At 32.8% G+C, this 26,953-nt stretch overlaps 3 protein-coding genes across 14 annotated transcripts; all 3 read left to right on the forward strand.

Moving 5' to 3' along the window:
• Positions 1–4,277: 4,277 nt before the first annotated feature.
• LOC129291442 (uncharacterized) lies at positions 4,278–12,805 on the forward strand. 5 transcript variants are annotated; one of them, XM_054928791.1, is made up of 8 exons: positions 4,278–4,427; positions 6,024–6,274; positions 6,991–7,311; positions 7,416–7,509; positions 8,235–8,356; positions 8,581–8,712; positions 11,135–11,227; positions 12,512–12,805. In XM_054928791.1, the coding sequence occupies exons 3-8, from the start codon at positions 6,991–6,993 to the stop codon at positions 12,560–12,562; spliced, it is 813 nt and encodes a 270-aa protein (XP_054784766.1). In that variant the 5' UTR covers positions 4,278–4,427; positions 6,024–6,274; the 3' UTR covers positions 12,563–12,805. The 5 variants fall into 5 exon arrangements, with proteins under 5 accessions (XP_054784766.1, XP_054784768.1, XP_054784769.1 ...); XM_054928793.1 differs by having other exon boundaries at positions 7,001–7,311; XM_054928794.1 differs by having other exon boundaries at positions 7,022–7,311.
• A 1,132-nt stretch (positions 12,806–13,937) lies between these two features.
• LOC129291502 (uncharacterized) lies at positions 13,938–18,490 on the forward strand. 7 transcript variants are annotated; one of them, XM_054928893.1, is made up of 6 exons: positions 13,938–14,276; positions 14,613–14,772; positions 15,717–15,904; positions 16,237–16,360; positions 17,219–17,378; positions 18,065–18,490. In XM_054928893.1, exons 1-6 carry the CDS (start codon positions 14,052–14,054, stop codon positions 18,078–18,080), a joined length of 873 nt encoding a protein of 290 aa, XP_054784868.1. In that variant the 5' UTR covers positions 13,938–14,051; the 3' UTR covers positions 18,081–18,490. The 7 variants fall into 7 exon arrangements, with proteins under 7 accessions (XP_054784868.1, XP_054784866.1, XP_054784869.1 ...); XM_054928891.1 differs by having other exon boundaries at positions 13,941–14,276; positions 17,219–17,418; XM_054928894.1 differs by having other exon boundaries at positions 13,941–14,276; positions 17,288–17,378.
• Positions 18,491–21,701: 3,211 nt separating this feature from the next.
• LOC129290527 (uncharacterized) lies at positions 21,702–25,520 on the forward strand. 2 transcript variants are annotated; one of them, XM_054927313.1, is made up of 3 exons: positions 21,702–21,850; positions 21,942–22,182; positions 25,188–25,520. In XM_054927313.1, exons 2-3 carry the CDS (start codon positions 21,997–21,999, stop codon positions 25,263–25,265), a joined length of 264 nt encoding a protein of 87 aa, XP_054783288.1. In that variant the 5' UTR covers positions 21,702–21,850; positions 21,942–21,996; the 3' UTR covers positions 25,266–25,520. The 2 variants fall into 2 exon arrangements, with proteins under 2 accessions (XP_054783288.1, XP_054783289.1); XM_054927314.1 differs by having other exon boundaries at positions 21,973–22,182.
• Positions 25,521–26,953: the final 1,433 nt, after the last annotated feature.

Below are 26,953 nucleotides of genomic sequence, written 5' to 3' on the forward strand. Positions count from 1 at the left end.
CTTATTTTCTTTGTTGTTTCCTTTTTGTTATTGTTGTTCTTTGGATGGTGTATTGTTGGATTTGTTCTGTTTTCTAATATATAGTGTTCCTCTTTGGCAAAGAAAAAAAAAAAAAGGAATGCATCCCAATTGATTCCATATCTCTAGATACTTTATCAAAAATGTTTTTGACGCGGTTTTTTTCACCACTAACTACATCGACGTTGATAACTTTTTATAGTTGATGCATTTATTGAAATTTGCCTTCATGATTAACGTTTTTCACAATAACAAACCACATCACGTTGAAAAAAAATAAAAATAAATGTGGCAATATAATTAGGCTGATGCAGTGAATATCATTATTTTCTCAATAGCTAAGCTTCAGAATGAGAATTAAGAAACCATGCACGTTGACAATAAAGCATATGAAAGTGCTACAAGGCTTTGAAAGCTCTTGTTCTTGCAGGAGCCTGAATCTGAAATGACTCGTTCTTCCCATATATGCATGGGATCTAAAGCTAACTAAATGGGAATGAATCAGAGGCCCTATGCAAAATGAAACGATATATGGATGAGCTATACATCATCTTATACAGTAGGACTTCCAAGTAATGACAATTCAAAACCGCTGATCATGGTCGATCTTGATCAGGATATTGAAGTAAAACTAGCAAATTAAATATCCTGTCACCTTCGCCAACTTAATTAAATTCTAAAATCTAAAGCTTGTTATTTCATTCATGCATTTTTTGAAATATCGACCAATCAAGTCTTGGGATGAATTTATCTATTTCTCGTATTTTTTTGGGTGACATGGCTCATATCCATAATATTATATATACTTGAATAATAATTTTCATCAATAACACTTGGAAGCTCATGTTACTGAATTTTCTGTACACACATGAAGATGCAGAGCTTAATTTGAAGACGAAATATTTTAATTAATTAGACACTTAGCAGTGCGCACTAAAGCAAAATAAAACGTTATGAAGAAACGAATGTACGGAAAGTAAAGTGAGAATGATCAAAACTTTTTTTTAGGAATAATGTCGTTTTATAATTTCAAAAAAAAAAGATGCAATTGGACTTCACCATTAACTCTAAAAAAAAAAGGCAAATTGACCAGCTAGCATACAGTAAAAAAAATCATTTATCAAAATACTGCACATTCAATAATATTTATCAAGATATTATAAATTTAAAGTTAACTTCATTGACACCAAGTCTACCCTTTGTTTTTCCGTGCCAAAATTGCACAACTTGGTTTGTGTAAGTCCAAATTTTGCATTAACAGTTTTTAAAAAAATGTGTCAGATGTAGTAGGCATTTTTTTTATTGTTTTTATGCACCTCACATTGGTAACTAGCCTAATATCTTCTCACCCTCTTTTTACAAATCACTTACCCTTCCCTTTTATAAGCATCTCCCCAACTTATAGTATTGATAATTTGACCCAACTTGATATGCTATCTTGAATGGTTTTAGTTTGAATATCTAAATTTTTTATTATTAATAAAATAAAATTAAAATTAGATAAAAATTAAAAATATTAATCTTTTAAAAATAAACATTGAAATTGATTATAAAAAATAAAATAATATAATATTTAATGATTTGAATATTTGGACCATTGTAAAATTATAAGAATTAAGTTAAAATAATCAAAATTTAAAAAGTGAATTTAATTAAAATTATAAAAATTGAGTTATAGAGTTCATTTCAACATTATAAATGCTAAATAATAAATTTTTCCTGTAGTATATGCATAAGAGGTGGTGGTGCTGCTTGTAAGAGGGGAGGAGAGTTATTGAGAAAAAGAAAAGGGAGGGAAATGGTTAACTGGGGCAGGCAAAAATAGTAAGAATGCCTGCCACATTTGACAAACAATTTTTTTAATTATTAATATAAAATTTAGTTTCACGCATACTGAATTATATAGTTCTCACACAATAAAACGAAAAAAAAATGCTGAACTTGGTGTCACGGAAGCCAATTTTTAATTTATAATATTTTGGTAAATATTTTTAAAATGGTCCAAATATTCAAATTGTTAAATATTATTTTATTTTATTTTTTATAATCAATTTCAATGTTTATTTTTTAAAAAAATTAAATGCTTTCAATTTTCATCTAATTTTAAGTTTATTTTATTAATAATAAAAATTTTAGATATTTAAACTAAAACCATTCAAGTTAGCCTATCAAGTTGGGCTAAATTATCAACACTAGAAGTGGAGGAAATACTTGTAAAAGGGCAAAGTGAGTGATTGTGAAGAGAGAGTGAGAAAATGTTAGGCCAGTCATCAGTAAGAGGCGTGTAAAGATAATAAAAAATGCCTACTACATTTGACACATTTTTTTAAAATTGTTAGTACAAAATTTGGACTTAAACCGAGTTGTGCTGTTTTGGCATGAAAAAACAAAAAGTAAATTTGGTATCAATGAAGCCAACTTTTGATTTATAATATATTGGTGAATATTATTGAATGTGTAATATTTTGATAAATAATTTTTTTAAAAAAATTATATTGAAATTTCACACGAAAATTAATCACTATAAAATTTCGTGACAATTAATTTAAGAAGATTAATAATTGATTGTGTTCTCAGTCTTTTTAATTTAATTATTAATAAATTTTATAATTATTAATTTTTTTATGTGAGATTTAAATGTAATTCTTTTTTTTTTTAACAGTATGCCATTCAATTTGCCCTAAAAAAAACGTTGACGGTTAAATATTCACTTTGACTAAATACTGACACGTGGTGAGTTTTCATTTGTCATTGCTTTTACGCTTTTCCCTTCTCAGCTACTCTCGTTTGACCCTTCTTCTTTTGTAACATGGCAAGATCCCTTCCTTCATTTTTCATTCGAATTTGAACAACCCACTACCGGATTACAAACAAATATATTTCGAATAAGTCACTAAGATCTAAATTCTCTGGAATTTCGAAACCTGAAAAAGTCACTGCAGTAGCTATCTCTCTCCTCTTCCCCGCTGCTATTATTCACAAGTGTCGGCGATGAGTTCACAGGGTTTGTACTCGATGACGGCGCCGACAAAACAGGGTCATATCCTAGAAATCCAGCTTGGTTTTGTTGCAACAGATCAAGGTTCTTAGCCACACTGGAGGGAACTTGGGAATCTGAAAATCCCATATTCGTCAAATCCCCTGAGAATATCCTTCCACATTGTTGATTTCCATCGGCATGTGAAACTGACTATCGAACTGTGCAGGTGAGGGATCGATTGGGGTTTGTGCCTGAACTTGAGAATTCCCAGGCTGGATTATTCGTTGTAGATTCTGTGAAACCAAGTCCAGGTTTTCGTTCTTCAACGATAACAGAGCGTTGGCCATCTATAACAGTTGTGGGTTCATCAATGCCTGGACTCCCAGCGGAAGAAGGAGAAGCCGAGGGGGAAGGTGAAGTCACTAGAAGATAACCCACTTGAATGTCGAATCAGACTCGAAGAAGGAGATCAGATTCAGAAGGAAGAAGCTACAAGCGTGAATCATGGATGGGCAAACTGAAATCTGCGAGCGTTGGAGTGAGTGAAGGCGATGACGGCTCACGGCGGTGACAATGTGCACTGAAATCGGAGGCAGGAGAAAAGCTCACGCTCGTTTCAGAAAAACTCCTCCACGCAGAGTTTGACCCCTCTTCTCATGATACTGAAGAAGGGTCAAAGCCATGAAAAATTAAACTTGCCACGTGTCAATATTTTAATAGAGGAAAAAAAAACTTAACTGTCGTCCTTTTGAAAATTAACAGTGAGATATAATTGCACTTTTAAGACATTCTTCCCTTTAATCTTAATTCAAATCATCTATAAATAATAACCAAAATTTTAAAAACTTTTACTTATAAATAAATGGGGTAGTACAATTACTGATTTCCCCTGATTTATTCAGGATTTTAAATTTTTTTCTAGTCTTAAAGAGTCATTAAACTCTAATTGATCATATCTCATTATGCTTTAATTATTATTTTTAATTAAAATATAAGATATTGATAATTAATTTATGTGTTTTAAAAAATGTTAGTTGTAACTTTTGAAGGACAAGTACATGCAAAATGTCGCCATGTCCGTGTTCGATAGATATCCAACATGGATACACATTTAGGATGCGAAAGCAGCATGTCCAATTTCATTTTCTATCGAACGCGTTCGGACTCAGGGTGGACTCGAGTAGACACGTGCATGTTCGAGTGGATACAGGTTGGACCCAAAACTTTGCATTTTGGGCCTTTTTCCCCCTTTTCTAGAAATCAGATACCCTCTTCTAGATTTCCAGCCAGTCCTTTCCCCCTTCACTCCTAAAGCCGTCGCATCTCGTGTGTGAGCTTCGGGCATTGTCTATCTTTTGTCACGGGCTCACAGCGCTCTGTCTCTTCAACTACTTTAGTGCTTTCGTCACTTTCTCTCTCTGAGTCCGAGGTAAGTTCTTCACCTTCTCCCTCCATGCTTTTGTTCTTCCATTCTAAACTTCTGGTAGTTCTGCGCAGGATGTTAGTGGAAGGATGAATTTTTTTTGAGAGAGAGAGGTTTATGAAAAATTCGACAATCAATAATGTGTTATGCTACGCCATTATGCTAAATCCGGGCTCTGTTCACGTGATTTAATCTTCTAAATATTCGAACAGTACCCTTATTGCTTATTATTAAAAAAAAAAAAAGAAGGAATATTAGAGCTGTAGGAACTTTTTATTGTAAATTGTAGGATATCTGAACTGTACCCCTACTATAGCCCTGCATATTGCGTTGTATTTTGTGGTGGTGTTCGACATCTTAAAATTATATTTTTTGATATTAAATATGAATTTATGAAATTAAAAATATGTGTGTATTTTAATATTTAATATTTAATTATTTATATAGTTATATCAGTATTCTAAAATTTTTAAAAATTGCCATATCTATGTATTGTACCGTATGATATTCGATACTTATAATTATATTGGTACTTCTTTGGTTGCAACCTTAATTTTTTAAAAATATTTATATCATTCAAATTATAATATCATTAAATACCCTATATAAAAACCTTAAAAATATTAATTAAAATTTCAATGATAGTTCAAAAAAAAAATAAAGTAGGGGTATAGTAAAAAAAATAATTATAAAAATTACTTAATATCCTATATTTTGAATTAAGTAAAGTTTTTAAAAAATATCTTATATTATACTTCGAAAGAAGTATGTCTTTAAAAATATTAATAAATGTTTGGATTAATTTTTTTTTAAACAAAAGAGCAATTATATTGAGAAATAAAATGGAAATACAAATTCAAAGGTTTCAAAACTTAAGAGTAAAAACAGAAATAGAAGAAAACATTATGTGGCTGGAGATGTTTGGATTAACTAAGTCGTGAAGCATGGCACACAACTTTCATAATATCATTATTTTGGACTTTTCATTTTTCAGGTATAGAAGTCTGTTAAGTTTTAGCATAACCTGATTTTGTTATATTCTTGCACATTTTATTTTAAAGTTTGTTTAAATAACTCTCAAAGACACGTTTAAATTATGTTTATGATATATTTTTATCAAATTTAATAAATAATTGAATCTTTAAATAAACTTTTATTAAATGTAACTGACAAATCCGTATTTAATGATCAATTCAAAAAAGAATCTTGTAATTAGCCCAAAAAGGAAAAGGAAAAAGGAAATTTAGTAAGTACACAGGCATAACATGACAAAATTTTATCCAATCGACGTATTAACCCTTTTTTTTTTTTTAATTTGATAGCATCGGAAAGGATTGACCTTACAAATAAAAAAGTACATCTCATAAAAAAAAATACATTATTTATAATTCATATTAAACTAATATGCTTCATTTTAAAAAAAAAAACCTGTGCTAATTGCAAAAAGGAAAGAAAAAGCCTCTTCTTGTCTCAGGGACCCCCAGTCCAATTAATATGAATATCATCTGATAAATTTATATAAACCATATATCATTTATTACTTATTTATTACAATTTATTATAATTACATTACCACTGCATTCTAAAAGGCTTGAGCTACAGAGCAACCTGGCCGAAGAAAAATCCAGTGTAAAGTGCGATGTGCCTTTGAAAGTTTGGTGCCAATCAATTCCTCTCTGGTTCTTTCGTCTTCACACTGGACGGAGCCTGGCGTTTCTCTTTAGTTGCAGTATTTCAAAACAGAAGAGTGGAACAGAACCCACTGAAACGACCTTCCTCGTTTTGCTTTCCGGAATTTCTTCCATACTCTTTGTATCATCAACCTCAGCTTCGCGTATTGCGAGAATTACAAGGTAAACGTTGCCAATTTGTTTCAGATTTTGTTCTCGTTTCCTTAAAAATTTCTATGGGATGTTCTCGAAAGTGGACTATTGATGCTGCTCGTTTTTTAGCAAGAAAAATTACATGAACTCAATTGTATTTGGGCTGCGGAGCATGCGACAAAATGTTGTTCCTTAAATATCTTTTGGCCAATGCCATTCCTTAATTAAGTGTATGATTTTGAAGTCTGTTTCATCATTCTTCCTGTTCTCTCGTGCGCCAAACATATCATTATTCAGTCATAGCATTAGCCTTCTTTTGTGGGCTCGGTTTATCTTTACTCACAAATCAGTGCACGCTCTCCGCATTGAAAGCGTGATTTTTTTTTTTTGTGGTTGATTGTCACAATTTTTTTTTTTAAGCGTCACAAGGATTCGTGATGATGTGGACATGTGGTAAGTCGAGGTTGCACAGGAAATTTTCCTGTGGCTGTTTTCTTTTGCTATTTTAATGCAAGTTATTTGTAATTCAATACCCAGAATAATTTATTGCTTTTGTTTTTGGTATTTAAAACATTTGGAAGTACTGGTGTGTGTTAGAAATCAATGTTTTTTCAGTATAAGCTTTTATACGGTTTGGTTTACTATGCTGTATGTTCATGTGCTGCGACGCATTGAAGTCCTAGGTGATTCCAATTTTCTAACCTTCTCTGGTTTTCACATGTCTCAACTGGTTAGTATTTGACAAGATGTTCATAGGTCACGCTGACGCTTTATCAGAAATGAAGTCATTGAAGGATCAGATAGTTGCGGACCCTATATCTGAACAAAGTGATGATGAAGATGAAGATTCTGTGGAACAGATAATTTATACAGCCTCCTTTCAAGAACTTGCGAGAAATAGCATTCAATATGACACTGTAATATGGCTCTCTGTTTCGCTGTTACTGATATTGGCTTGGGGAGTTGGACTTATTATGTTGCTTTACCTCCCCCTTAGGAGATATGTTCTTCAAAAGGATTTATCTTCTCGTGAATTGTATGTCACCCCTACTGAAATAGTTTACAAGGTATGTCAGAACTTCTGTATGATCATGAGGCTTTTAGCATACAATTTCTTGGAATGAAGAGCAACAGTGAAGTGATTTTCTTTTCCTTTTCTTCCTTGATCAAGGTGTCAAGGCCTTCCTTCATACCCTTTTGTGGTATTGTTACAATTGAGAAGCACGTACCTCTTGCTCTGGTGATTGATATTATTATTGAGCAAGGTACTGATACTGGCCTCACCCATTTGTTTTGCATTTTATATCAAGTGGCTGAAAGATGAATGGTTTCTTACATAAAAAGACTTGCATTTATCTTCTGGTTTTGTTGCTTGAGACATGTCCTTATGAAATTCATCATTTCTCATACTTGCCAAGAATCCTGTAGGGTTCTGTTATATGTTACTGCTTTATTTAAGGGCTTTCTTGTCTTTATGCATGATTTTATTACTGCCTCTTTATCTGTTGCTGAATGTTAGAAAAGTATTGACAGTGTAGGACCTTACACGTGTTTAGGTTTAGGGTATATGTGCTGTGCCCTGCCTCTTTGATCATTTATAAATGGAATAGTCTCTTTCTTCCTCCTTTCTTCTCTCCTCTCTTTCTCTCTTATCAGGTTCATTATGCACAAGCTTTTTGCCTTTCTGGTCTGACTGGGAGGACAATTATGAATGCTTTTCTCAATTATAAATTTGAAATCTAGCTCAGGTTAACAATGACATAAGGTTTATCCTTTTTATTGCTTCAAAAGTTAAGGTAATGGTTTGCCTTAAAAAAATTTGTTTTGAAATCCTTCATAGCAGGAGGAGGTTTTATTGGCAAAAGAATACAAAAGTTGAGCGAATAGACATAGTGAAATATGCAATTCTAACCTCATCTAATTGATATTTTGTGGTGTGGTATCTCCCAATAGACTCCCTTTGATTAGAACACATCACTGCTTATACCAGGTTGCCTGCAGTCTAAATATGGAGTTCATACTTTTCGAGTTGAAAGCATAGCCCATGGAAAAGCCGCACCTGTTGATGAGCTTCAAGTTCAAGGGGTTTCTGACCCTGATATATTGAAAAAGGTTAATCAAGATATGTTTCTCAATATAATTTTCTCTTTTATTATATATATATATATATATATGTATGTTTGCGGCTGACTTATTTATAATGAATGTCTTTGCTAAATAGGGCTCATCATATTACGTTGTATTGATTCTTATTACATTATTTCACATTATACTACTAAATTACTAACAGAGGATGAAAAAGATCACCTTCTCAAAATATTTCAGTTGATTTACAGGTGATCATGACAGCAGCTTCAAATATCTCACAAGATGGAAGGACAAGTTCAAAACCAATTGCTCAGAGTGTAGATGTGGAAACATTGACTGAGGGATCAGTTGTTTTCAGATCACCATCTAAATCTCTGAAGGTAATGGCAGACCTACTGGCATGCCTAATTTACCTATTGTTTATCAAACTAATTCTATCAATATATCACCCAGGACACACCCCCAAAACACAGGAAAAATAAAACTCCAGTAATGGTAACTAAAGGCATGGAAGGATATAATTGGGAAAGTGATCACTAAAACTTTAAAAATCTTGTAAAAAAGCAAAGTTTCAGTATATTTTAAGTTCTCGTAAAAATCTTGTAAAACATTAAAAATCCCCCCTTTTGGATGACAAGTTTGTGGCTTGTCCTTTAAGGAAGCACACTTGAAGTCTTTCGCAAATTGTTTGAGTTAAAGAGGTCTAATCAGAAGAAGGTGCACGAGCAGTTTTGTGAGTTCGGTATAGACAAGGCAAATTGGGGATTTTTGCTCTAGAGGATCGAATGTATGGATATATTGTACCCTTTTATGAATTTCTTGAATGTTGTTTGTTTCGGTCAGCATCATTATAACCTTAAAGCTAATGAGCATGAATAGAACTAACTGTGGTTTATTTTATTTTGGCAACAAGAACTTGTATTAGTACGTAAAAAAAAAAAAAAAACACTGCCTTTGTGTATGTTTAACTAATACAACAACAATAAGAAGCCTTATTTCACTAGTTGGGGTTGGCTACATGGTTTATATGACACTATTGTGCTCTATCATTTATTAAGTTTTTGGGAATATTATTAATTAAAAGGTCTCGTTCAATAATTTCCAAAAGTGTTCTTTTCGGTCTTCTTCTACCTTTCTTGACAGGACTCAAAGTTATTTATTCCACTCTCCTCACAGGTGCCTCCCGTGGTCTTCTTTCTACATGTTTGAACCACCTTAAATGATTTTTTTAACATTTTTTCTTCAATAGGTGCCACACCTTTTTTTTTTCTGTATTTGCTCATTTTGAATTTTGTCTTTATGTGTATATCCGCACATCCATCTCAACATTCTCATCTCTACTATTTCAACTTTATGCTCTTGCTATCCTGTCAAAATGCAACATTCACTACCATATAAAATTGCTGATTTTATAGCAGTTCGATAAAACTTTCCTTTAAGCTTTTCAGGTACCTTACGATCGCAAATAACTCCTTTAGTCTTTCTCCAATTAAACTACCCCGCTTGTATCCTATATATAATATCTCCATCAATGTCTCCATTTTGTTGAATAATCACTGTCAAATATCTAAACTTTTTCACTTGAGGTATGGTCTAATCACTCAATTTTACTTTCAAATTACTATTCATTGACCCCTTATCAAAATTACAATGTAAATATTCTGTTTTATTCTTACTCAGACGGAAACCTTTTGACTCCAATGTCTTCATCTATAACTCAAGTTTACAATTTATCTCTTTTCTTGTGCCTGCAATAAGAACCATATCATCTACAAAAAGCATGCATTTAGGAATTTTGTCTTTAATATGCTCAGTCAAAACATCTAATACTGGATTAAACAAATAAGGACTCAAAGATGATCCTTAATGCAATCCAATCTTTATAGGAAAATCTTTTGTTTCACCACCAAGCGGTGGTATACTAGTTGTTTCCTCCTCATACATATCTTGTATAGCTCGAATATAGGCAACCTAGACACCTTTCTTTTCCAAAGCCTTCCAAAGTACTTTTCTCAGTACACGATTATAAGCTTTTTCCAAGTTAATAAAAACCATACGTAAAACTTTGTTGAATCACACATGGATATAGACAATAGACGTTTTTGTATGTTTAACTAATATTTCGGTGAATTTGTTTGGCTTTGCTGGGAGCTTATTATTATTATTATTATTATTATTATTATTCTGCTTTGGTTCTTGTGGCGCACAAAAGTAATCACTTATCCTTTAAAGAGGTCCAGACAGAAAGTAATCCAACCATACCCACCAACAGGGAAAAGAAAAATGCCATTTTCTTCTCTGATCGAATTATCATCTCTTCCATCCCAAAAAATATGATTGATTTATCAAAAAATTGGATTCTTGAATTATTAACGTGTTAAAACTTAAAGTTTACTTAGATCTGTTTCTTGGGAGGAATCCAGATTATTTGAAGAACAAGAAACCTTCGACCCTGCAGATCTTCAAGCACTATCAATGTGTCAAACAACTCAAAACTTGAGAGCAAAGTATTAGAAGACAATAATATATTATTTTCCTTATTATTTAGTTAATTTATCGAAGTAGCTTATAAAATTTGTGACTTAATGATTAGATGATAGCTCAGAATTTGTTGACTGGCATTGATAGAGTTGGAAACTGTTACCAAATTATATTTTTGTTAGAAGAATGATGACTTCTTTTCTTTTCTTTTTTTAAATTCTGATATATTGTTATTGGTCATCAGATTGAACTAGAATTATATGCATTGCTTAAATTTCTTAAAAAAAAAAACAATTTTTCATTCTCTTCCATATAATGCAGATGATGAGCCCACCTCAATCTGCTTCGCGAGAACCAAGGGCACCTAGTAGAATGGTGCTCAATAGACTTGAAGAAATCAATAGATCAGTAAAGGTTTGTATGTTATCTTTCTTGGGTATGGTGATTTATATTGAACTCTTTATATGTTTATTTCTCTCCCTGATAAATGGTGCTTAATAGACTTGAAGAAATCAATAGATCAGTAAAGGTTTGTATGTTATCTTTCTTGGGTATGGTGATTTATATTGAACTCTTTATATGTTTATTTCTCTCCCTGATACCTTTAAATGCAGATAACATATTTCAACATAAGGCAAACAAATTTTGGTAGTTTCATCTTGTTCCCTGCCCTAGATAATTGTTTTATTTCCTTGGAATTTTTTTTTTTTTAATGCTTTGATCAATCATTGACTCTAATTTCATGGTACGATCACTCTCAATGGGTGGATTAATCTCTCTCTTTTTGATTAATTATGTTTTTGTTTGAGCATATTTATAAGAATAATTTTCTATTTTGTTTCTACATTTAAATGCTGTTAAGTTGATCCTCCCCTTCTAGTCCTAGTCAATGCGCTGCTACCAAAATCAACCAAATGTGTGACTAGTACCATTAACGATAATATCATTTGACCATTGACCACACTTTGCAACATTTCATTTGTCTCCCTTGCTGGTCAAAGCCCTCCATATGGTCAAAATTAGTATCCCTTTGCAACATTGACTACACTAGGCATCTCATGACACACTTGATATCACTACTTTTGATGACCCACTTTTAGGATGTAAAATCTTGTTAAGTTCTGGCATGGCTTAATTTTGCTTGCACGATTTTTTGTGGCCATCAATTAAAGAACCTCCATATGGAGACTTTTCCGAGGCTTCTAATCACTAGCTATGATACAAATTGATGGGTACCAAAAGGAGATGGGAACTTTTTCCCAAGAGCTAATTATTGAGACGAGAGAAGCAATCCACCTAAATATCTTGTAGACTAGCCCCTACTACTCAATGTGAGATTTGGCATCTCATATTATATTGATCTCCATCAGTATTTGGTAGAAGCACATGGAATGAAAGAGGCGGTAACTTTATCACGGTTGGAAGACTGATTTGTTTTTATCTTAGCTTTTTCAAGAAACAACTTGAGAATGACCCCTCTAGTGAGGGGGGAAAAAATAGGATTGACTCATTCATATTTTGGCGGACAAGATAATCAGTTGGTCAGTAATCAAGGTGTTAGTGACATGCACGAGATACTTTTGATAATGCCACAGCAACGTTTGCATATCTAGCGACATTTATGTCCAATGCTTAGGTATTATCATTCATACTTTAACTGCCTTTTCTTCCTTCTAATTTAGCTATCTTCATGAACAGAGGCTTGAGCTGTATTTTGAGAAGTCATATGCTCCCCCTGAAAGCAGCTGAATTAAGAATCCCTTGGTTAATGACTTCATGCGGCTGGAATTTCAAATTATATGTACTTCATCTGTTGCTACTCTTGACTTTTCTGTATAGAATCCTGCATGATATCTGTAGCCATGGATATGATTGGGTTTTTCTCTGGTGGAAAGTTCTTTCTTCAAATGATGATGCACTTTACATTGTCTTAGCTGAACTGTATTTTGGATGATTGATGAGATTTATTAACCAAATATGAAATTACATTCAGACTTTGTATATTCTGAAACGGTCAGTATTCAGAAGTCATAGCATAGTCCAACTCAAGTTGGGAAGGATTATAAGGGTAGTCAAACTCTTCCACAAGTGAATTTTAGGATTCAATTTATTGGCCTATCACTGTGGCACCTTTTTATTATTATTATTATTATTATTAACAATAAGCAAAAGCAAGCGTACTTATGTGCATAAAAAGCATAAATGTTTAAGAAGCTTTTCTATTGATGTATGCATAATAAGTGGTGTGAAGCCGACACCAACTCGTTGAATTGGTTGGCTCAAAATTCAAAATCAAATTGCCTTGAATTTGAATATGAGTAGCGGAATTGCAAATGGGATAAGGAGATACGTACGTTTGGCTGATAATTTTTTTTTTCCCCGGATAAAGTTTGGCTAATAATTTTCCCATCCTTAAAGATCAATATGCCATGGTTTATTTGATTCTTTTTCCACTTATTTGGTTCATTTTCCACTTAATATCATGAGGTACTTTTACGTAAATTATATTTTCAATGAATTAGTTAATTATTTTTAAAATTATACATTTTTTTCATGATTATCTCATTTTATAAAATGCATCAATTATAAAAATTTATTAATTATACTATCTAATTAAGGATATTTTTTTAAAAAAATTACTAATTGCATCTTGAAATATCTAAAATGTTTTATATTTTTAATATCTTATCATAAAAAAATGCCTTTTATTTTTTATAGGAGAGATATTTCGCATATAAGTATATTTTAAAAATAAAAATAGATCTTTTTTATTAATTTATAATATTCATGAATTTGTTAATCAAAATAAAATTACATTAATCAAGTCTCTTTTTTTGGAGCGAATTGTTTTGCAAGTCTTTAGGAAAATAGAACATATATCTCTATGATTTTTAGATTAGATACTTATTTAATAGGCATTACTCTTGACTTACTATTTAAGTTATCTATAGAAAAGTTTCATTATAATGTACTATAGCGATTATTTATTATTTATTATTTCTATAGCAATTATTTATTATTTATTTATCTAATTTTATATTTGTTAATATTTCGTATTCATTTTTCTGTTATTTCAGGACAGATATTCGAAATTGGATTCCTTTTGGGGTCATTTTTGACGGCAATCCCCGTGACTCGTGGGAAACACTGGACAAGCTTCTGATAGTGATGGAAAGCTCTCGTTATGTAGAGACATTTCCCCCGACAAAATTTCACAGACTGAAATTCGAGGAAGGAGATGAGGAAGGAGAAGGTTCTCATAGTGGGAGGCACTGGATATTTAGGTCAGCATCTGTTACAAGGCTATGCAGAAATCAACGAAAGACCTTACGATCTGGCATTCACCCAGCACTCCTCTCTCCCACCTCAAGTTTTGTTGGACGCCATTTCTGGTTCACTTGCTTTCCCCGTAGATTTGAAATCGGGAAGCGGATTTGAAGCCATTTCAAATACATTTGGTCAGGTTTAGTTGTCAACGCCCCACCCAACAGCTTAAACTCCTTTCTTTTTCGGTTGTGTTTGGTCTCATGTCTTCTGTCTAACTTGGAATAAAGAAATAGTTTTTTTTTTTTTTTACGATGAAGTTTTTGGCTTTTTGACATTGCTAGCCAGTGAGGAGCTCTTGATTCATTTTGTTAATGTTGAATGCTTCACTGGATTTGAGTGCAGGAGAACAATAATAGATTGTAGCTAAAATACTTCATCATCTCATAGTATAAAGCGTGTGAAAATTGCACATTGACTTGTTTCTTTCTACTACTGACAATTCTGTTTATCTAATTTTTCCCCCTAATGGCAGCCTGATGTTGTTGTCAATTGTGCTGCCATCTCAGTGCCTCGTGCTTGTGAAATTGATCCTGATGCTGCTCTTGCTATCAATGTTCCATCATCTCTTGTTAAATGGTTGAAAAGCTTTAACGAGAAAAGCACCCTTCTAATTCATCTGTCCTCTGATCAAGGTATGCGAAGGGTGACATCAGATGTGTACATATGTTAAATGCAAAAGATATGGAAGTTTTAGCCCAATCGAAACTCACTAAACAAGAATAGACCTTCCTAGAATTTGCTAAAGCACTATCTTTGTTTGGATTTATATTTTACATATCTCAAAACGAATGGAATGACTGCTACCCTAACAGAATAAATGCCACATGGACAGTGCTTGAGTTCCTTGCAGAAGCATTTCTTTGAATTCTACTAGGTTGACCTAAATGCTTTTTCCATTACCCTGATAATCTCTCCTTTTTTGTACTGTATTACCTAAATCTGTTGAGAACCTATTCTGTGCGCTTGAGGACTCATCTAACTTGTAGAAGCCAGTGCGATCTCTACCACCAGTGTTGGTAATGCTCCTTGCAATAATAATTCCTGCCAAAATGACTTTTGAAGAGTGGGCTTCCATTTTTGCAAATGAGTCTTATTTCATCAGCTGCATATGATACATGCTATATTACTGTCAAGGGCTTTATTGTAATTAACTTTAGCTAAAGGCTGAGTGTTACCTTTAGAGTTAGTTAGAAGAGAGAGAATAACCTTAGTGACTTGTTATGGGCTAGGGTATATGGTTGTACCTAGTGCCATTTTTCCCTTTTTGTGAATGAATCAGCTTTCTTTCTCTCTTCGCTCATATCAGCATATGCTAGGAAATGGGAGTGAATAAATTTAATAGATACAATATTGATGCCCCTGCCTCTGTTCTGTCTTCTCTTTTCTTCTCTTGTTCCAAGGTTTATTGTTCTTAACTTTAATATGTGCTTATGATTTACTTTCTTTTATCCGTTTGCAATATTAAGAGATAAGATCTTTTTTGCTACTTGTTCATGCATACTTCACATGTTATCCCTGTAATCCATTTACACGTTGCTTTTTTGACTATATTGTGGTTGATGTTTCTCCTTGTCAGTTTATGAAGGGGAGAAGTCCTTTTACAAGGAGGATGACATTGCTGTTCCAGTAAATGTTTATGGAAAAACTAAAGTGGCAGCAGAAGAACTCATTTCAAAACAGTGTTCGAACTTCACAATTTTAAGAAGCAGTATCATCTATGGGCCACAGACAATCTCTCCAGTTCCAAAATCTCTTCCTATTCAGGTGCATGCATTGTGTGTGGACTTTGTAGTGTATTCTATTTTGACTAAGTAATGGTTCCAGCCTCTGGCTAATGGATGAAACAAATGAAAAACAAATTGCATATAAATGTTTTTGCTGATTTTGTGTTTTCCTAGTGGCTTTTTTTCTCTATAGAAGATTACAAGACTTATGATTTCCATGTCTAGGTTAAAATAATAATGCATACTATATAGTCTTATATGGGTGTTCGAAAATGCTGGAGATATGGGTGCATGTTCTTATGAAAGACCTGCCTAAAAGGAAACCCATGATGCCTTGATGTGTTATTTATACATTATATTTAACTGATGTAGTGGCTGGATGGTGTCCTGGCCAAAGGTGAAAAGGTGAATTTCTTTCATGATGAGTTCCGTTGCCCCATTTATGTTAAGGATCTCGTAACTATCATTCTAGCTTTGACAAGCCAATGGATATCAGGTAGAACTTTAGAATTCATGCCTTATTGGTGTTATATATTGCAAATTTATTTTTGTAATTTGTGTGTCCTTTGGCATACGAGAACCCAATTTGCTATGTAGTATTTTTGTTATTGCCAAATGCAATTTAGAATGCTATTCTGGATATGTTATAGCAGGAAACTGATAGACTCTACTTTGCTGAAAAAACCTACAAGAGGAAACATAGGACAATACAAGAAAAGGGAAAGCATCTTTCTAAGGGGCAGAATGTTGACCTTGCTCACCTTACTCTCAAGGAGAAAGCTAGGCAGACTTAGTGTTGACTCAGGGTGGTTTTAGGTCTGCCTTAGTAGAAAGTCGTGTGGGAAGCTCTGCATGTTGCTTTTTGAGTTATAGTAGTTGCTAGTGTCATTTTGGAGAGTCAAGTGATATTTTGTATTTTTGCTAGGAGAAGAGACTGGCTTTTGAAAATCAGGGCATGCTTAGACAGCATTGCATGTGTTCTTGTTCCTCAGTTGCTGTTTGAGTATTTTGGTTGTAACAGGGAATAGGGTTTGTTCTGAATCAGTGAAGTACCTTTGTAACACTGATTTAATCTTTTGGAATCATTAATATCAAACCTCAGGATTTCCCTTGATTTGTTGGCTGTTTATTGTCAGTATTTCTGCATTCTTATTTGTTGAACAGCAAAGTTGCATCAGAAACATACCTGCTTATGTGTTTTTTTGGCCCTTATGGCTGAAACTCAGATTTGAGATTTTATAATATTTTGTAAAGCTCATTACCTGACATCTGTTCCTTTTTTTCCTTTCCTGAAGCACTTTCAGATTTTGTCACGTTTCTGTTTCCTACTCTTTCACTTTCTTGTTTTGTTTAGTCCAGTTTAAGAAGCTGAGGCATCTCTCATCTATGTTCATGAAGATGGCATTTCTGATTCTTTCTGCAGAGAACAAGCAAATGCAATTGGTACTTAATGCTGGTGGACCTGATAGGATATCGCGTGTGCAAATGGCTGAGGCTGTTGCACAATATCGAGGGTATGACACCTCATTAATCCAACCATTGTCTGCATCTTCAGTAAGTATTGTATTTACTTGATGAAACAGTTATGTGGTTCGTGTGATGCAGAATTGTTAAATATCTTTATTTATCTGCATTAACGATGTCCTATGCAACTATTAACCTCCCTTTTTCTCATGCCATGTTCATAACTGAATCCTCATTTCATGTCTTCATATCAAGGTGTCTTCTTCCTTAGTTAGGCATCTGAGAACATTTTAGCTCGTCATGATTTTACTTCTCTCTTTTGATTTTCCTTTGATGGTTAGAATCTGAGAGAGAAAAATTCTCACTCCTTATCCAACCAACTAGAACAAGGAGTCAAGGAAGGCTTTTTTCATTGGCTTGTGTGAACACCATCATCACTGCCTAAAATACCCAGCTGGATGAGTTTGCATTGATTCGTTACATTAGTATGCAAGAAATTCTAATGTGGATGAAGGGGCTGTGTCAAACAGATTTATTTGAAGTTTTATAGGTTTTCACCGTTAGTTTGTTAAAATGCCAAAACAATAATTTTTTTAATAAAATCTAGTCATTTTTACTGAATGGCTAATAGCAAGCAGTCAACTTATAGCTGAGTTCTATTCGTTATTCTGTGAGACTTGTTGGAATGCGCTTTCGTCAGGTTTATTGTTTATAAGTTTTCTCCCCTTATTTTCAGGTTGATCGTGGAGTGAGGTGCCCAGCTGACATATCCATGGATATAACTAGATTGGTCGAGATCCTGAAAATTCATCCAGTTTCATTTAAAGAAGGGGTTAGATTAACACTTGCGGCTGAGGCTAAATAGTGAGGAAACAAAGACGTCAAATATTGCTACATTGTTAGCATGATTGGCGTCACCCTTCTGTGGAAATGAACAAAGGTTAATCAATTAAAAGAGATTGGTATGCTAAATAGTTCATATAGTTGTTTGTAAAGTTAAAATGAACGGTCAAATTACAATAATGCATAATGCAAATGATTTCTAGACGGATTGTGTGGGGGAAGTAGCTGAGCAATGGTTGATTGCAATAAATTCTTTAATTGGTCAGTGTTGTACGTATGGATTCAGAATGAAATGGTGTGATGTGAAGTTCGAATATTATATGGTCTCTTAGCTCACACACAGATTTCCCCTATTCTAAATATAGGTTGTGAGAAATTTTTAAATAAAATGAGCGTGTCACTTGTAATTTATTCAATAAAAATATGATATTTAAATGGTATTAAATATAAATTAATTTGGATATTAATAATAATAGAAAGATAAAAGTTAAGAAATTAAATGTGTATTTTATTATAAGAATAAAATTAATTAAAAAAAATATCACACAAGATTTTATTTAGTTTACTTAAAATATTTTAATTTGATAGAATATAAATAATGTGATGCATCTAATTTATTTAAATATTTCTTTATAGGTTACCTTCTAAAAGAAATTTGTGATTTTAAGTATCAAGCAATCAATTACGTAATGAAAACATATGCTCTAAAAATTGTAAACTTTGCGTGACCACATAATATGAATTCACATGTTATAGATAAGGTAAATCATGAAGTGGCATTGATGTAATTCGTATCAAAATTGTTTCATCTGACATTATTATTCCGTTTGTTCATCTATAATTATTTAGAATGACAAAAACGTACATGAAATGTGTCATCAATGCCGTGGCATGTATATACATACCTGAAGGATTTCAAAATTTGGAATCGAAACATCTTTTATAATATTTGTATACTTGTGAATTTGAATGGTTTGGGATTCAATGCCCTTGGTCAAAAAAAGAAAAAAGGAATAAACACTAAACATATTTAATAAAATCAATACCCCTTGACTATGTAATCTTACTCCATTTCCAAAATTGGCTTATCATCAAAACGGAACGCTATTAGAACCGATCAAAAACTAGTAAATCAGAAAAATAAATCTAATTTACCAACCTGTTTGTTAAAGAATTTAATATATTTGGGCTTTCATTGCAAAATCGAATCGTGATACCAGCACAATCATTATATACATCTACTATGAAGTTGTAAATGACAAATAATAATTTGCAAATTTCTAAAGTTGGATAAATATTCTTATAAAATTTAATGTTAATTATTTTTAGGGCAAATGGGCAAAAATATTAATTAAGTAATTGGTCAGGATCCCATAGTGTAAAATGAAAAAAATGACAAAAATACTCGTAACATTACTTAAATTAGTGTAAGAGTAACTAAATCATTAATTTGCTCAAACACTGTTAATTGTCAATGTTAAATATTGAGTATGATTGCCATGTGTCAATGTTGACTTCTCTAACTTGTTGATACTTGATATAGACTAAAAAATGGGCAAAAATATTCACAAAAGTCATCAGTCAAGAATATCCAGCCTAAAGTGAAAAAAAGGGGCACGAATACCCATAATATTATTTTAATATGTGCAACAGTGACAAATCCATCAAATTGCTTAAAAGTTGACCTTTTAAATGACACCTAAGTAAAAGTTAATTATTTTGTTTGTTGACGTGGACAAAAAATATTTTCAAATAAAATTTTACGAAAATTCATCAATCATTGTATGATGATAAATCACCACCCGAGGCCCTAGTTTTGATGGCAGAGGTGGCAAAGGAGGCTGATCTAGCTTTTTTCTTCGAGGTGGAACTTTGTTGAGGGCAATCTGCCTTTCTTCTTCAATCATCTCCTTAATTTTGTAAATAAAGGTATAGTGGAAGTAGTAGTGGGCACGACAGAAGTGTGACTAAGGTGATGAAAGAAGAAGAAAGGTAGATTGCCCTCCCATATTGCCTTAGCTGTCAAAACTAAATCTTTAAGTGGAGACTCATTATCATACGATGATCAATTAGCCTTTGCAAAATTTCACTTGATAATATGTTTTGTCCATGTCAGCAAAAAAAGAAAATCAACTTCTACTTAGATGTTAACGAAAAGGTCAACGATTAATAAATTAGATGGATTAATTACTATTACATCTACTAAATCAATATTATGAATATTTATATTCTTTTTCTCATTTTAGGATACTAGATGCTCCGGATCGTGACTTCATGGGTACTTTTTCCCCCATTTAATCTACGTTAGCAAGTTAGAGAAGTCAACATTGACCCATAGCAATCACACTCAACATTTAACATTGGCAATTAATAGAGTTTGAGCGAGTTAATAGTTTAATCACTTTTGTACTAACTTAAGTAATATTATAGGTATTTTTATCTTTTTCTCTTTTTTTAAGTTACTCGATACTCTTGGCCAATCACTTAATGTGTATTTTTGCCTCTCTGCCTTTTATATATATATAATTTTGTTTAAATTGGGAAACTGATATGTAAATTAAGGTAGAAGGAGTTGCAAATTTATAAATTTAAAATTTTATCAAAAATCAATTAAAGACACAAGAGATTTCCTCTATGTTTTAAAATTTTTGGGATTTTACCAAAAGATAAAATAGTCTATTTGGAACTTAAGTATCATTCTCCCTTTGTTTTTTCTCTCTAGTTTCATAGAATCAAAAACTTAATTCCTAAAGTTTGAACTAATTCAATTCAATCTATATAGTTTTAACTTAATTAAAAGTCAATCTTCAAGTTTTAACTCTTGCAACCTAATCCTATAGTTTTATCTATCTAAAATGTTATTCCCCATATTTTTTTTTACTACCTACATGTATCATTCTATTAGAGACAATTTTGTTTGAGGCATTGTCATGCACTAAATATAAAATATAGGCATCTCTCTCAATAAAAAATTCGAACATTAATTTATTACATTATAAGGGAATAGTTTCTTCTATTAACTTGAATAGTTGTTAATTTAGTTTCAATATTTCAGAAAATAAAATTATAAAAAATAGTTATTATTAAAGCTTGGAGATTAATATTTTAAATGACTAAAATTATTAAAATTGAGTTGCACTAAATTAAAGTTGAAAATTTAAGTTACAACTAAGTAAAATTATAAAGATTGAATTATGCTAAATTAAAGTTTAATGATCAAGTTAGAATTGAGTCAGAAGCTTTGATTGTTATGTAAGAGTTAAATCATAAATACATACCCCTTTTTTTTTTTGCCAACGAACCTGTTTTTGATTTTAATCTTGTTCTACCATTATCTTTTTAAATTACATTTTACAAAAAAACAGAAGTAAAACAGACAATGGGAGAGTAAGATGAAAAAACCAAAAAAATGAGAATAATAAATAGCATTTATATTATACCCACCAAGGATTTAAATTTTGCATGACAGATTAACACGTTGATGATTATTTATTTATTTATTTAGTCCCCCCTGGGAGTGGGAGCGGGAAAAAGGGAAAGAAAAAGACAAAAGAAAAAATAAAAAAAGTCTGCCTCGCGGATTCGTATACTCGTTACTCACTGAGCCCCCCAATCTTCCATCTACCCATCCTCGCTGAGTGCGAAGCCTCGTCCTCTACGAGTTGTGGATCCACCGCAGGTACGAGTCTAAATGAATCTAACTCCTTATCCACTTTTTAATTGAATTACATTGTGGGTGCATTTGATGAATGCGCTTGTTATCTAATTAGGGTTTCATTTCCCTGATCCTTACGACGGAAGAAAGAGAAAAGATAATCAGAAACGATGGGAGGTGGAGCTGATCACGGGCACGGGCACGGAGAACCACATGGGGATTTCAGGAACAAGGTTTGGAGTATGTCTGGTGGCCCTTATTGTCGCCCCAAGCACTGGAAGCGCAACACTGCCATCGCAATGTTTGGTGTCTTCCTCATCTGTATTCCCATCGCCATGAAATCTGCCGAGCTTGAGGTCTGCCGTTTTTATTTGTCTTTCATTTAGTGTTAGTCGTTCTGGTGATTGTTTGACCTATGTGCCTCCTTGTCGAGATCTTGTGTTACGAACCACATATATTAAAATATAACCAGCAGAAGAAATTTTACGCATTTCAGGGGACGGTCAGAGTTTCGGATGAATAATTCTTTTACTAATTGAGGGGACTAAGGAGGTTCATACTAATCAAAACAGTAATGATGTATGGAGTAACTTTTGTTCATACAAACTATAATTTAATTAGCGCAATGGAAACTTCAAATAAAAAGTGAGAACCTAAAATAAATGGTGATAATAAATCCTCTAAAAGAATAAATTCTGTGTCACGAATGCTTAAAATGCCGGAAATTCAGTGCAGCTGTATCTTTTTCGGGTTATGGACTTGAATTACTTACGGATTATTGCAATATTGAAAGTTTACTATTTTGATAAAATTTGCTTACACAAGTTAGCATTTTTAATTGAATCATACACCCAATGAGTTAGTTAATTGTTTTTAAAATTACATTCTCTTTCCATGCTTACCAATAGGGTGTTTCAATTAGAAGACTTTATTAATTACACTCCTAATTAAGGGTATTTTTGAAAAAAATTCATTAATTATACTTTAAAAGACTCAAAATGCCTTAAGCCTTATATTTTTGAACGGAAGGAGTGCATAGTTATGTAATACAACATTTAAAATTTACATATCCTTTATTTATATATCATTTTTCTTCTTTCCTAATTTTAGTGCTCCGTGCCTTATTGGCAAAGACATTGGGGGAAAGGATTTCTAGTTGCTTTTGTCTTTGAGTATCTTGAAGTGGCAATGACTTTTTATTGCCTTGCCTCAATAATTTACTTTGCATCTTTGACTTCAGTGGCTATAATTACAGTGATAATTCATGTAGGAATGGATGATGACCATGATATCATGCAGGCAGTAGGCTAATTTTTGTGTTTTATTTATTATCATATTGGTAAGGGATGAAAAAAGTAGAATGGTTGTGGTAACAATGGAAGTTATAAAGGTGTAGGTAACTCAGTGGACCTAAGATTGTGTTCAAGGTGATGGTGATGGACTGACTGACTTTGCTCGGCAAGGTTGGTGGCCAAATTGTGGCAACAAGGTCGTAATATTGCTGTTTCTTGGCCACAGTGTGCTGGAGATTGTAAAGATGATCATGGAGATCAAAATGTTTGAAAATTATAATGAAAACAAGATGATTATATTTAACATCAACGTGAAAGTGCTGGTTATGACAGTGGAAAACAAGTTGGGCTCAGTCTCTGAATTGATGGGGTGTAACTAGCTGGGTCGTTAGAATTATTTCCATTTCATAGTTTTTATCCCCCTGCTTAACTGAAGGAAATAAAAAATTAACAATAATGCTGCATCAATGATCAATCTATCCTTGCTAACTACTATGCCAATTTTGTCTTGATTAGCAAATATTCTCACTCTGAACTCCTTTCTCCCCTTCCAAAAGTCTAGCAATATCACCAAGATGGATTGGGTTGTAACTTGTGAGAGTCTTGGTGCAAAAATTTTGTGCGAGTGAGTTGTTTTATCAGTTCTTGATGACTCTCCTATACGAGGGGAAGAAAGAGGGGAAAAAAGTTTCTCTTTTTCAAAAACAAGAACATTTCATTTTGTCAACCGAAGGTTTCTGCTGTTCTGCTTGCTGTGATATGATCCTAAATTTGTTGTGCTGTGAGATATCTTTGGATAGGAGTACCTATACCGTTTTAACCCTAACTTACTTTGATGTGATTAGCTAACTTATTACTAATAGTTTTGTAAAGTTAATTGTTATTATTGTGATAATATACTTTTTTCTTATGAATAATCAAATTTTCTTATTTGTTTTTAAAATGGAATAGGAGAAGGGATTGAATTGACTACTTTTCATTCTTCTCCTATGGTTTAAATTTTAAAACAGTTCAAGAGGAGTAACTGAGGCATGCAATTTATGTGTTTTCACTACAGATAATAGTTTTCCTCAAGTTTACACCAAACATTATTACCGTAGCTCCTCTGCAGCAGCCTGTTTAGAAACAGAAGTGACAGCTTCTGATAAGTTGTGAAATTCCTCTACTGACCCTGGGATGGAGCAAATTTTGCTTGATCATCAATTCTCGCTTCAATTATTTGTTTCATTTTTATTTCTTTTATTTTTTCTCTTAGCGGCCACACTCTTAGCAGTAGTTCACATCGCATGTCTTAGCTTATGCTTGAGTTGCAAGCTACAGTGAGTCCGTGTAATTGGCAATTGGCTGTGTGCATATGCTTTCCTTTATGTAATAAAATATTATTAGTGCTTTTTTTATTTGTTTGATACCTTTCGGACTTCTGATATTTCTTTTCCTTATTGGAGAGAATTAGCTTCTTCACAGAACGCTTTACCGCCCTACAATTACTGGGGATTAAGATAATGCATAATAGCTGTTGGCATGGTGCATATTCCCGTTTCAGCCTCATTCTAATTTTATGGGCGCTACATTTTAGAATCCAATGCATGCAAAGCGAAATGGTGGTTTAGCTTTGCTGCACGTCAGATAAATGCCCCTCGGTTTGCTTTGCTTTGATAGATGGATGACATGCTTTTGTTGGATTATTGAAACATGTGGAAAAAGCTCGTTTAAATTTTCATGTTGTCCTTTATTCTTTGGGTAAATTACATCCAACGACCAAAATGTTAAAATATTAAAGTTAAAGGACTTTTAAAAGTTACAATTACGTTTCAGGAAGGTTATAATTTTAAACAATCTATATACACTTGTAATAAATCCCTGAACCAAAAAAAAAAAAAAACAAATTGTTCTCGAGCCATGAATACTATAGTTTGATTTGCCTTTCATTTTATCATCTCGGCCTTTAGATTTAATTTTTCCTTAATTCTTTTGTGACAATGTTTATGATCAAACTACTACATGGTAGTATTGCGCATGCTGTGACTTGGGCTATGTTGGCTAATTATGATTTATTTGTTTTCTTTCAGCAACGGCCACATCATCCTGTTCGCCCAATCCCATCCCAGCTCTGGTGTAAGAACTTTGGAACCAAAGATTACAAATAATCTTCTAGATTACTGCCGCGGGTTTTTCAACTCGTCAAACAACTTCGCATTTGCTTGTCGATTTCAGAAAAGTATAAGCTACTTTGAACAGTCGCTGTTTTGTTGTCAATATCATATAAGACTTGCTTCTCGGATCTTCTCGTAATAGGCTTTGAGCATCTATGTTATTAAATTTGATAGAATAATAAGTTGGCTGTTGACCTGAAAGCGTGTTCAAACAGTTATAATTGATGTTGTTCAACATTTTTTCCCCAACGGGTTGTTTAGTTTCCTAGTTCTGACACGTTACAGCTCATATGTTGCATATTACTACATAGGAAGTTTATAAAATGGGGAGGAAGAACAAAGAGCGATAAATATTGACAATAATTTTTAGCTGTTAATAGCTGTAAGATTCTTTAATGAGAATATGACGAGTTAATTTTGTGTTTAAATATGTTTGCGTTTGACTTAATTTTACAATTCTCATTTGGTCTCGTCACTAGAAAAATGAGTAATGTATTATCCATTTTAAATAATTCAATTTTTAAGGTCTGTCTATATGTGCGTGCGTGTGTGTATTATATAAATTCTGAACGAATTGATTGACGGACAAATGCAGTTCATAAACTTTATTCCAAATTGTAAGATGACATTATTTGCCTGTACACTCGGAATCAAACTAAGCCGAGAGGCATTAAAGGAATGAAACTGAAACTTCCACTCAAGAAATAGTATTGAAACTGTGAGCCAGAGTCTGCTGATTGTTTTGGTCAGCTAGGCGGTCAAGATTCTTCAGAGGAGAGTCTAAACTTCTAATTAAAGGAGGCATAAAGGTGTGAGTGGGAAAGAGATTGAAAGAAAAAGAAATACAACTTAATACACATACACAGAATATTCAGTATAACAAATAAAAATAAAAATTAGAAATATCGTAGTATTATAAATAAAAATATAATAAATATGATTATTATTAATATGATTCCAGAAAAGTTACCAGACCAAATATATATATATATATATATATATTTGTTGGGGAGGGGGGATGGGTTTGGTAGCTTCAATTGCAATTATGGAATTCAATTCTTTCGATTCTGAGGAAGCAAATTGTGACCCAAGACCCATCCCATATCCTTCTCCTCTTTACAACGAATAAGGAAAATTCTCTCATTCTATTCTGTGGATGTTGGCTCAATCTTGAAACAGACTGTGTCCAATACTTGAATGTATTCTATTACAATTTAAATGCACTCGAAAAGAATAATTTTGAAGCATTTATTATATATTAAGTGGCTGAACAAAACTATAAGTATCCATGCGCGCGAATATTAAATTGAAAAACATTTGGTCTTGTAATCAATAATAACTTGAAATAAGTATCAACTGAAATATGACACAATCTGATATCAAATACTAAAACTCGAGGGTGGGAAAGGCAAAGGGAAGAATATTAGTGTTGTGCGGACATTTCAGGGCCCTGTTTGGACAAAAAGTTGAGTTTGCAGGCCATCAAATGTGGACACCGTATAATATTCTTTTGCCTTCATCGCCTCAACGTCACTCAATTCCTACAAATAAAATAAATAAATAAAATGGTAGCACTCGAAGGGGAAAGATGGACAAGTGAAAACCAGATAACACCTGTTGATCAAGAATAAATCGGATTCTATTCATTTGTTATTCCAAAAGAATGATTTGTGTTATTCTTA

This window comes from Prosopis cineraria, unplaced genomic scaffold, assembly GCF_029017545.1.
Source record: "Prosopis cineraria cultivar Desert tree isolate PC_DT_omini unplaced genomic scaffold, ASM2901754v1 PC13, whole genome shotgun sequence".
Classification (NCBI taxonomy): Eukaryota; Viridiplantae; Streptophyta; class Magnoliopsida; order Fabales; family Fabaceae; genus Prosopis; species Prosopis cineraria.

Coding starts and splice junctions, on each gene's coding strand:
- LOC129291442 (XM_054928791.1), top strand. CDS start 6,991: ATGTTCATAGGTCACGCTGACGCTTTATCAGAAATGAAGTCATTGAAG. Junction 8,713..11,134: donor CACCATCTAAATCTCTGAAG/GTAATGGCAGAC, acceptor CATATAATGCAG/ATGATGAGCCCACCTCAATC. Junction 11,228..12,511: donor AAATCAATAGATCAGTAAAG/GTTTGTATGTTA, acceptor CTTCATGAACAG/AGGCTTGAGCTGTATTTTGA.
- LOC129291502 (XM_054928891.1), top strand. CDS start 14,052: ATGAGGAAGGAGAAGGTTCTCATAGTGGGAGGCACTGGATATTTAGGT. Junction 14,773..15,716: donor TCATCTGTCCTCTGATCAAG/GTATGCGAAGGG, acceptor TCTCCTTGTCAG/TTTATGAAGGGGAGAAGTCC. Junction 15,905..16,236: donor CAAAATCTCTTCCTATTCAG/GTGCATGCATTG, acceptor TAACTGATGTAG/TGGCTGGATGGTGTCCTGGC.
- LOC129290527 (XM_054927313.1), top strand. CDS start 21,997: ATGGGAGGTGGAGCTGATCACGGGCACGGGCACGGAGAACCACATGGG. Junction 22,183..25,187: donor TGAAATCTGCCGAGCTTGAG/GTCTGCCGTTTT, acceptor GTTTTCTTTCAG/CAACGGCCACATCATCCTGT.